We start from the raw sequence: 11,146 nt of genomic DNA, 5'->3' as shown, positions 1-11,146 counted from the left end.
TGTCGCTGTTTTAAGTGGCTACTGCAGTACATTGTTGTTCCCCTTTGTTGTTGTTTTTAATCAAACAAGCTGGAAGCTTTTGCACCGTCAGATAAAATATGCTTTATGCTTGTGGAATACAGTATTTTGTTAACGCTGATCTGATCAGATGCAATGATTGCTACAAGAATGAGAGACTGGATCAAAGATGTGAAAAAAATACAGCTGGGCTGCAAAATACAGCGGGAGGGCTCGAAGTAAGGGAAGTCTACTTCAGTGAAATTCACTGCATTTAATTTGTTTTTGACAGGTGCTGGTAAGCCTCTGAGAAGACTATTTGTATCATGGAGCCATGGGTGTATCTAGACCAGCGTCAGAAGGCTCTGTATCGAGATGTTATGCAAGAAAGCTATGAGACCCTAATGTCTCTTGGTAAGAATACACCTTTTTCTTCTATTTTGGAGTCATTGTTTGCTCATTTTTTTGATTTCATAGGTCTAATAAAGACAGTCTCGCCATCTGCCACTAGTAGCATTTAACTGATGAGACATGTGAGGAAAGGGCTGAGTCTTTTCACTGTGCTTAAAACGAAGAAAGGGGTATGGGTCTCCCTAAGGAAATATTTAAATAAACAATCTCTCTCACCTCTCCTCTACCATCTCCAGATCTCTACTCAATATAAAGTGAACTGGGCAATATTACATACAGTATTTCTCAGTTTAGTCTCATAAGAATGTTACAAGAATAAAAGGGATGAGTAGAAATTGTTTGGGATTTGGTAGAGGCCCTAATACTTGTGTTGAAGGATGACATAGCTTTTAACATACAAATTATTCCTGGCTCCAAGCCCCCTCTGTGTATCAGAATGCTTCAGGCTGAATGTTGCTTCCTTTGCTTCAGGAGTGTGCAGAAGGGAGTGTGACTTCTTATATTGAGAGTGTGATGTAAGATGGGTCCCCAACATCTGGGCCACAGCCCGTTTGGGACCAGAATGTGGAAGTGGTAGATGGGGTGCACGCACATGAAGCTACACTTGCGAAAGTGGCGCGTGTGCGCACATGAAACCATCCCCTCTCCCACCTCCACCAGTCTGCTGAGATGGAAAAGTTGGAGATTACTGATGTAAGAGATCATCTCCACCTCTTTTGCAGTTGGAAAAGTAGTAGTTTATCCCATAGCTATCATAGTAATACATTATTGAAGTTCTTCTTAAGCTTTCTTAGATATGAAGGCAAATATACGTGTCCCAGGATAATGTTGCAGGATCTAATCTGTGTCAGTCACTGGGACCAGAGGTTTAGTCTTCCGAGCTTTTGGTCTTATGCTGGATCCCATCCTTGGGGAACTTCTCTCTACCACAATGTGTCTTTCTTAAGAACACACTGATTTTATTCAACTCAGTGTTCTAAATAGGAATGCTTTGAGTGATGGGGTTTGTGCTCTGCCCATTGAGTGGACTTATGAGTAGGGGGAGAGATAAACCATTTATGTCCTGGATCACCTTTTATGATCTTAGGTATAGTCATTGGTTGAAACATTCCAAGATCCCTAAAGAATGAAGAATCTGGCTGAAGGGAAACAAGTGCACATGCTTTCCAAAAGAATCAGTATCAGACTTATTAAGCATCAGCACAGTAAGGTTTAATTGGACAGTTATCGGAGAGCTACATTTTGGAGTGATTTTTGGACAGATTTTTTTTTTCAGTCTTGTTTGAGACTTTGGCCAGTATTTGGGCACTTTTTTTGGATGCATAAAGCATTGTGTACATCATTGCATCTTAGGAGAGACATGCTGAACAGGCTTTACTCCAAGCAATTCTCAGACTTGTTCAGCCAGAAACCCAAGTCCAAAATATGTACATTGCCTCTGCATTATTTATTTGGTTTGCTTGGGGATAGTGTGTAGGAAGAGTAAATAATTTGTACCTTTCCTGATTCAGATTGGAGCTTGTTAGCTCTTTACATCTAGTAGTCCTTTCATTCCCCCACTTAGATCATCTTCCTCACTGTGTTGGTCTTCAGATGTGATCGTGCTAGCTAAGGAATGATGAAATGTTTGCTGTGATACATGCTATGGACTTCTGTCGTTATGTCAGGATGCAAGTAGGAAAGGTTAGAATGTGCATCTTGAGGTCACAAGGTCTGTTTTGTCCCTGTAATTTGTATCAGATGTCTATGAATACCAGCATTCTTACAGTAGATGCCCTGTTGGAGGACATATCTGATGCCTCCTTGTGCCAAATGAATTTGGCAATAGCAAACAAGTTGTGTGAAGCTGTGGCGTTGGCGACAGTAGTGTGTGTCTATATACTGTATGGAACTCCGTATTGACTGCTCTTTGCTCATTTCAATGAGAAGGTGGCAAGAACAGAATAGAAAAATTGATTGTGAATTAGGGAAAAAGTGGACCATTTCATTGATTCAGAACGTGCTACTTTAACTTTTCTAATGAAGCTGCACAGTTCAGTAAGTTCCCTGAATCTTACTAGCAGGTTCTGGTCCTGCCTCATAATGCTGTCTCTTCTGCATAATCTGCAGTTAGTAAATAAATCAGAAGCAGAATAACAGAGTTGGAAGGGACCTTGTAGGTCATGTAGTCCAACCCCGCACCCAAACAGGAGACCCTACACCATTTCTGACCGGTGGCAGTCCAGTCTCTTCTTGAAAGCTTCCAGTGATGAAACTCCCACAACTCCCACATCTGAAGGCAAACTGTTCCACTGGTTGATTGTTCTCACTGTCAGAAAAATTCTCCTTATCTCTAGGCCAGACATGTCAAACTTGTGATGTCACATGACATCGCACGGCATATTGGAGCTTTTTCCCCATTGCCGGCAATGGGGTGGGCACGGTTTCCTCATGATGCATTTGGCCCGTGGGCTGGCAGTTTGACACCCGTGGCTGAATCTCTTCTTGATCAGCTTCCATCCGTTACTCCTTGTCCTGCCTTCAAGTGCTTTGGAAAATAGGTTGATCCCCTCCTCTCTGTGACAGCCCTTCAAATATTGGAACACTGCTATCATGTCTCCCCTGGCCCTTCTCTTCGCTAGACTAGCCATGCTCAATTCCTGTAGCTGTTCTTCATATTCTTTAGCCTCCAGTCACTTAATCATCTTTGTTACTCTTCTCTGCACTTTTTCTAGAGTCTCAACATCTTTTTAATAGTGTGGAGACCAAAATTGGTTGCAGTATTCTAGGTGTTGTCTTACTAAGGCTTTACAGAGTGGTGTTAGTATCTCACATGATCTTGACTGAATCCTCTGTTAATTCAACTTAGGATTGCATTGGCTTTTTTGGCTGCCTCAGCACACTATTGGCTGATATTCAATTGATTGTCCACTAAGACTCCAAGATCCCTCTCACAGTTACTGCTATTAAGCTTGGTTTTACCCAGTTTCATTTTGTTAGATAGGGCCCAGTGTTCAAATTTATCAGGATCCATCTGGATCTTGAGCCTGTCATCTAGGGTGTTGGCTATTCTGCCAGGTTAGTATCATCTGCAAATTTGATAAGTTCCCCTTCTATTCCTTCATCTAAGTCATTTATGAAGATGTTGAAGAGTCGTGGGCCTAGGACAGAACCTTGTGGTACCCCATTGCTTACTTCCCTCTATGTAGACGTAGTACCATTAAGGGCTACTTGCTGAATACGGTTTGTCAGCCAGTTAAAAATCCATCTGATAGTGATGCTGTCTATCCCACTTTTTTTTAGCTTTCCAAGAAGTAGGTTGTGGTCTACTTTGTTGAATGCCTTGCTGAAGTCTAAAAGTGGTCTCCTTGAATAGCTATGTGTAGTTGGCCATATGTGGTTGTGTTCCTTCATTCCAAATGCAAGATTCTAGCTTCTATAGCTGCAATTATCAGTTTTTTTAGTAGAAAGGAATGAGGTTGAGGAGCTTAATTGTTTGGAGTTCAGCCCATCCCCTGCGTGGTTATTTCCAGAGTTGAGTTGTTCCAAAAGCCAAATGGATCTTGATTCCCTTCATTCAATTCCATCTAACATCTCATTTTAGAGAGATCAAGACATTTTTCTGGATTGCAATCACACAATCTCACTCATAGCCCTGGAAACCTCTAATCCTGTTTTGTGCAAAACGCACATCTGCAAATACTGGAACCTTTGATTGAAATTTCAGACTGCACAAAAATTTCTTGCAAGATCTACATGAATGCAAATTGGATGCTATAGATCATATAGATTTAAACAATTCACCCAAGTAATCAAATAATAAAGATCCTGGAGCACTGGGGAACTACCAGAGGACTGGAAAAGAGCTGATGTAGTTCCCATCTTCAAAAAAGGAACAAAAATGGATTGAGGAAACTACAGACCTATCAGCCTGACCTCAATACCTGGGAAGATTCTGGAAAAGATAATCAAACAACGAATCAGCGAACACCTAGAGGCAAACAAAGTCATTACCAAAAGCCAACATGGGTTTGTCAAAAACAGATCATGCCAGACAAATCTTATGACAGATGACAAAATTAGTGGACCAGAGGAATGCTGTGGGTATAATTTACTTGGACTTCAGTAAGGCATTTTATAAAGTAGGCCACAACCTACTACTTGATAAGACAGAAAAATGTGGGTTAGACAGCATCACCACCAGATGTATTTGTAGCTGGCTGACTGGCCGTACTCAGCATGTGGTCCTCAATGGAGCTGCATCTACATGGAGGGAAGTGTGTAGTGGGGTGCCCCAGGGCTCTGTTCTGGGCCCAGTATTCTTCAACATCTTCATCAATGATGACACCCAGCTGGCAGGAATAGCCAACACTCCCGAAGATAGGCTTAAGATACAGAAGGATCTTGACAAACTTGAACATTGGGCACTATCTAACAAAATGAAATTCAGTGGTGAAAAAAGTAAGGTTCTACATTTAGGCAAGAAAAACCAAATGCACAGGTACAGTATAGGTGGTACCTTGCTCAATAGTAGTAACTGCGAAAGGGATCGTGGAGTCCTAGTGGACAATCACTTAGATATGAGCCAGCAGTGTGCTGCAGCTGCCAAAAAAGCCAACACAGTGCTAGGCTGCATTAACAGGAATAGAATCAAGATCACGTGAAGTATTAATACCACTTTACAATGCCTTGGTAAGGCCACACTTGGGATACTACATCCAGTTTTGGTCACCACGATGTAAAAAAGATCTTGAGACTCTAGAAAGAGTACAGAGAAGAGCAACAAAGATGATTAGAGGTCTGGAGACTAAAACATATAAGGAATGGTTGCTGGAATTGGGTATGTCTAGTTTAATGAAGAGAAGGATGAGGGGGGACATGATAGCAGTGTCCCAATATCTCAGGGGCTGCCACAAAGAAGAGGTAGTCAAGCTATTCTCCAAAGCACTAGAAGGAAGGACAAGAAGCAATGGATAGAAACTAATCAAGGAGAGAAGCAACCTAGAACTAAGGAGAAATTTCCTGCCAGTTAGAACAATTAATCAGTGGAACAACCTGCCTCCAGAAGCGATGAATGCTCCAACACTGGAAGTTAAGAAGAGACTGGACAGCCATTTGTCTGAAATGTATAGGGTTTCCTGCCTGAGCAGAGGGTTGGACTAGATGACCTCCAAGGTCCCTTCCAAATATTATTATTATTATTATTATTATTATTATTATTATTATTATTATTATTATTATTATTATTATTATTATTATTATTATTATTATTATTATTGGGCTAGCAACTATAATTGATGTTTAGCCAAAACGAAGATGGAATTGAAATCCCATACCACTGGTTTCTATATTTGTTCGATTTATACCCCACCTTTCTACTCAAACAAGCATTGAAAAGGGCTAAGAAATTGCATATTTGTTAGAAATCAAAAATAATTCTAACTCAAACTCTTTCAAACCTAATTTCCTTAGCATTTTGTAGGCAGACCTTACAAAATAGGACAGAGCTTTCTTTTAGAAAGGGGAAAATGTTAACACTGATATGAGGGAATCAAAAGCTAGGCCAACGTATCCTACATGGCTGAGAGGCTAGTCTTTTCTCAACATGGTATCCTCCAGATAGCCTATGAAATGAGGATGAAAGCTGGCTTACAGGTTTAGGAACTTGCTTTCAGATCAAGAAACAAAAAACCACTAACTAAAACTTTTTTTAAAAAAGAGCCTACATAGTAAGATCTATGTGGCAGATTCATTCATGGTGAAAAGAAACCATGATTTACTCAATTAACATTGAACCACAAGCTGGGTTTTGACCACACACTAGGCAGAAATCTGATTGGCTAGCTGTGAATTAGCCAGACTTTCCACTTAAACACTGGCTGGAAGTGGAGTGTATTTTAACTTTTGTAGTGTGCTGGCTTTCATGCAGACTTTAATAGTGATTTTTGTCCTAATTAGATATGGAAGTCACTGAAAAAAGTTTTATCACTCAGTGAATTTATTTTGAGTACTTATCCACTAACCTAAGCATTCTTTACTTACCTTTACATAGAAAAGTAGAGCTATTCCTTGGGGTTGAAAGCTAGAAAAAAAATATGTCATTTAACCCTTTATGGCAGGGGTTCTCAACCTTGGCAACTTTAAGACTTGTGGACTTCAACTCCCAGAATTCCTCAGCCAGCTTTGCTGGCTGAGGAATTCTGGGAGTTGAAGTCCACAAGTCTTAAAGTTGCCAAGGTTGAGAACGCCTGCTTTATGGGAACTTCTTGGCTGGAGCTGGTTGGACCTGGAGTCAAAGAGCTTTTCTTATGAAGGCATTTGTGACAGGCAGTCACAGGTACAGGTTAGCCTTATGGCCCCTCCCTCACGTATTAACAGCCCAACATCCTTTGTCTGATTCAGATGGATTTTCCCCCCTTTGTTTCCTTAAGGACTGGTTTTCTTCTTATCCACCTCCCTGAAGGGATCTTTTAGACAAGATTCTTGGCTTTTTGTCCTCTCTGCTTATATGCCTGCTTCATTTTTTGTTGTTGTCACTTTTCAACCTTGTCTCATAGTATGAAAGCAAGTTTCTCATTGTAGTTGAATGCTGGGCTCATTTCTGAAAACTAACACTGATGATGTTACCCAGTTAGGATAATGAAACGTCTGCAAGAAAACAAGCAAGTTCAGAGAGCACCGAGGACCCCTCATTTCTGAAAAGTCAGGCTTGTTTTCCTTTAGACCAGGATTGGGCAACTATGGCTTATTTTAAGACCTGTGGATTTTAACTCCCAGAATTCTGGAGCCAGGATAGTATTCTGCTTTAGATGTGCAGTGCAAAGATCTTGATTTTTTTCCCCTTGGACATCAAAAAACAGAGTTTAAATTCTTGGGATCCTCTCAGATGTCCTTTGAAAAAAGCCATGGACGTTTTGGAAAACTTGTCCAGGTGGGACAAATTACTCAAAAGCTCTTCCATTCCACCCCTATATCCTCCCTCCCTCTCTGAGTTTTGACTCCTCCCATTTCCTCTGTGTGAGGTGCTTTTTTTTAAAAAAAAAAAAATCAGGTGGGCTCCACCTACTACACAAATAGCCATTCCCAGGCCTAAAGGCCCTTCAGTCTTTCTCTGGCTGCCTTCCTGAAGGAGAGAGGAGAATAAAGCCTCATCTGATGGCAGAGAGCAGGAGAGCAAGAATAGCTGCCCAGGAAGCCCTCTTCCAGCTGCTTACTGATCCTGGTTAGTATTCCTGGTCAGAGAAAGAAAGAAGATGAGAAGTAGGACAGGTGGGAGAGCTGAGGTGTTCCCTTTTCTTGGAGAGGCTACTTCTTGGTTTTCTGTCTGGATTTTAACTTTCTGCATCCTATTAGCTGCTTGCTACTCCAATTCTGTGTTCTTAGCTACACTTCTGTCCCAAGATGGATGCCCTCATTAGGACAGACTGAAGTTACTTTCCCTGTGCCCTGCACTTCCATCTTCCTTCCTTGTGTCTTTTACCTTTCTTTCTCCAGGAGCCTCTTTTCTTTTTCTGCTTTTACCGTAAATCACCTTTTTGGGTTGCCCTCCCCCTCTTTTGCCCTCCATATTAAGCAGGGGTGGACAACTGTGGCCTCTTTAAAACCTGCGGACTTCAACTCCCAGAATTCCTTTGCCAGCCAGCATGAAGTCTACAGGTTGTAACAGGGACATATTTGCCCACCCCTTATGTTTAAGCATTCATTCTTGGAGTTTGCCCAACCCTATTTCCTTCTCAGTTTATTTCTCCCCATTCCTTTTCTCCTTGCAAACCCCATGTTGGCCACCTGGTTTCAAGCCTTTTTTAATTCCTTTAGCCTTTAGAGCAGCGGTTCTCCACCTGTGGGTCGCGACCCCTTTGGGAGTCGAACGACCCTTTCACAGGGGTCGCCTAAGACCATCGGAAAACACATATTTTCGATGGTCTTAGGAACGGAGACACCGCTCCTCTATCCGTCTCCAGGCAGATAGGGCCCTATACCAGTGTTTCTCAACCTTGACAATTTTAAGGCATGTGGACTTCAACTCCCAGAATTCCACAGCCAGCAATGCTGGCTGTGGAATTCTGGGAGTTGAAGTCCACATGCCTTAAAATTGTCAAGGTTGAGAAACATTGCCCTATACAGTTAAGCAGATGGTTTGCTGTCTCTTCTCTTCCATTAAACCAGGGGTAGTCAACCTTGGCTCTTTTATGACTCGTGGACTTCAATTCCCAGAATTCCTGAGCCAGCTTAGCTGGCTCAGGAATTCTGGGAGTTGAAGTCCACGAGTCATAAAAGAGCCAAGGTTGACTACCCCTGCATTAAACTTTGGGAAGTCCACCCATCTCTTTTTCCCTTCAATCAACTCAAGGAGGGGAAGGGGCACCCTCGTCGACCTCCGGGAGTTTGGGCGAGGCGGAGCCAGCCTTCCGCGTGGCTGGCTGGCGGCCGGGAGGGAAGGGAAGGAGGAGCGGGCTGCCGCCGTCCCGCCGAGGCTTCTTCGCCGGGCAGCCCGGGAGGAGTATCCCGCTTGCGCCGCCCGTCTCCGCCCAGCGCTGGGAGCCGGGGTTACATTGGGCCTTCCCGCCCCCTCCCCGTCCCGCCTTCCGGCGTGCTGGTGAAGTTTCTCCCCTCGGAGGATCAAAACAGCCGGACCGAGGCGGCCGTGAGGTTGCTTGTAACTGAGATCGACACTGAAATGGGTCCTGGGAGATTATACTGTGTTTTAAAATCTGTAAGAAAAGGCAAATGGTTGGAACAAGAGGAGGATAGGCTTGTGTGTGTGTGTGTGTGTGTGTGTGTGTGTGTGTGTGTGTGTGTGTGTGTGTGTGTGTGTGTGTGTGTGTGTGAAAAATAATAAGGCACTTGGGCAGGTGGGATCGGAGGACCGGAAACAACTTTGCTTGTTTTGTAATGATTGACTTTGACCCGAGACTTTACTTGCATTATTTTCTTGCAACCTAACGAGGTAGATCAGTTTGATTTTCCCTGCTGTTCAGTTGGAAGGGAGAGGATGTAAGAGCAGGCGTTGCCAACGTTTTTTATTTCACAAGTATTCATTCAGTTAGGGGTTTTTTTCCCCCCCCACCAAATCTGCGATTTTGATTATCAGCACGCCTTGGATTGCATGTGTCACGTTTCTTTTCTTTTTGGGGCCTCATTGCCCTGTTGTGAGATGTAGAAAAAGGCCCATTGGTTTGAAAGTTACTTGGGATGGTTTTGGGACTGCACTGTATCAAATTTCAGTCCCTCAATCCTAAATAACATGCTTAACAACTTTTTGTGTATAACTTTATTCTGTCTCATTTCTTCTAATGGTGTTTACAAAGTAAAATCTTAATTTTACTTAAATTGGGTCTGTTTCTACAGTGCTTATTCACCCGGTCAACTAATATTTGAAATTAATGTCCGTTAATTTGCTTTTATTTGAATCAAGAATAGAAAAGTTAGGTTTGTCAGTAAGCACTTCTTGTTTACTGTCTGATTTCAAATTCAACTGAATCATAAAATGTTGATATTGCTAAACCCAAATATTCAAAGTCCTATGTGAGACTTACATAATGCACAATTGTTATACAATTGATCCATAATGCACAATTGTTATACAATTGATCCTGGCTCCCTATTTTGATTCCAAAAGCAACAACATATTCACCAACACATTTCTTTGTGCTTTTCAGAATTCATGCCCTACTCAATCTTCATTTTTTTGTGGATTCTGTTTTTTTTTTTAAAAAAAACCCAACAACACCTGGATGAGAAGGATAACACTACTCTCAAACATAACCTATCTTTTGTAAAATGCCTCTGGACTCCATATAGATCCCAGATACTTCTTTTAGAAACTAATAATAAATATCATGTATGAAATGAAATGATGAATGAGTGCAATCCAGGGCTTTGTGATTTTTGTGATTAATCACTATGTTTTAATTATGTTCAATTTGTAACAATGAAAATACATCCTGCATATCAGATATTTACATTACGATTCATAACAGTAGCAAAATTACAGTTATGAAGTAGCAACAAAAATAATTTTATGGTTGGGGGTCACCACAACATGAGGAACTGTATTAAAGGGTCGCTGGATTAGGAAGATTGAGAACCACTGCTTTAGAGTATCCCAAGAACGTGGACCTTGATTCTCTTACTCTGGTGTATCTCCTGCTTGATGGGAATGGATTGGAGAGGGTGGAAATTTTACTTCTACTCAGAGGGTCCAGGAAAAACATTCCAGATGCAGTGAAAAAGGATAAAAGGGTGGGTGAGAGTATAAGGGTGAGAGACAGAATATAATTGTAATTGTAATCTCTAATTGGTAGCTATTGTAATTAGGGATTAAGCTAGTTGGCCCAGCATAACATTGGAATGGTGGTCTATTCTTATGGTAACCGCCTCCACTTTAGCGCCCTCTAGTGCACTAGGCTATAACAGCAGTAATACATTTGCCAGTTTGGGAGAATTGCTAAAATATGATAGAAATTGTGGTTTAACACATCTGAAGACCATCAGGTTGGGGAACACTGCAAATACATTTGCCAAATTTATTTAGTTTGTTTATTTAAAATATTTATATAGCCCCTTTTCCTTTTTTGTTGCTGCTCCTAAAGCACTATTAAACCAGTACACGATAAGCAAAAATGAAAATAAAATTATTTTGCTTTTGTAAATTACAGATGGTTGCTGGGTGGGTGGGGAAGTAAAAGTCTTCTATAGGCTTATTTTAAACATTGCGACTTGTTAATTTTTAGATGTATGCATTCCTTTCAGAAGCAGT

At 41.5% G+C, this 11,146-nt stretch overlaps 1 protein-coding gene across 1 annotated transcript in view; it reads left to right on the top strand.

Annotated features, from left to right (window-relative positions):
• The first annotated feature begins 323 nt into the window (after nucleotides 1-323).
• The window catches only part of LOC107292843 (zinc finger protein CKR1-like), a 14,998-nt gene continuing 4,175 nt past the window's right edge, over nucleotides 324-11,146 (top strand). The window contains exon 1 of the mRNA XM_015821970.1: nucleotides 324-411. Within this exon, the coding sequence (XP_015677456.1) occupies nucleotides 324-411 (88 nt within the window). The remainder of the gene's footprint in view (nucleotides 412-11,146) is intronic.

This window comes from Protobothrops mucrosquamatus, unplaced genomic scaffold (assembly GCF_001527695.2).
Source record: "Protobothrops mucrosquamatus isolate PMUCROS unplaced genomic scaffold, P.Mucros_1.0 scaffold1440, whole genome shotgun sequence".
NCBI lineage: Eukaryota > Metazoa > Chordata > Lepidosauria > Squamata > Viperidae > Protobothrops > Protobothrops mucrosquamatus.
This window is presented reverse-complemented; position numbering and strand designations above follow the sequence as displayed.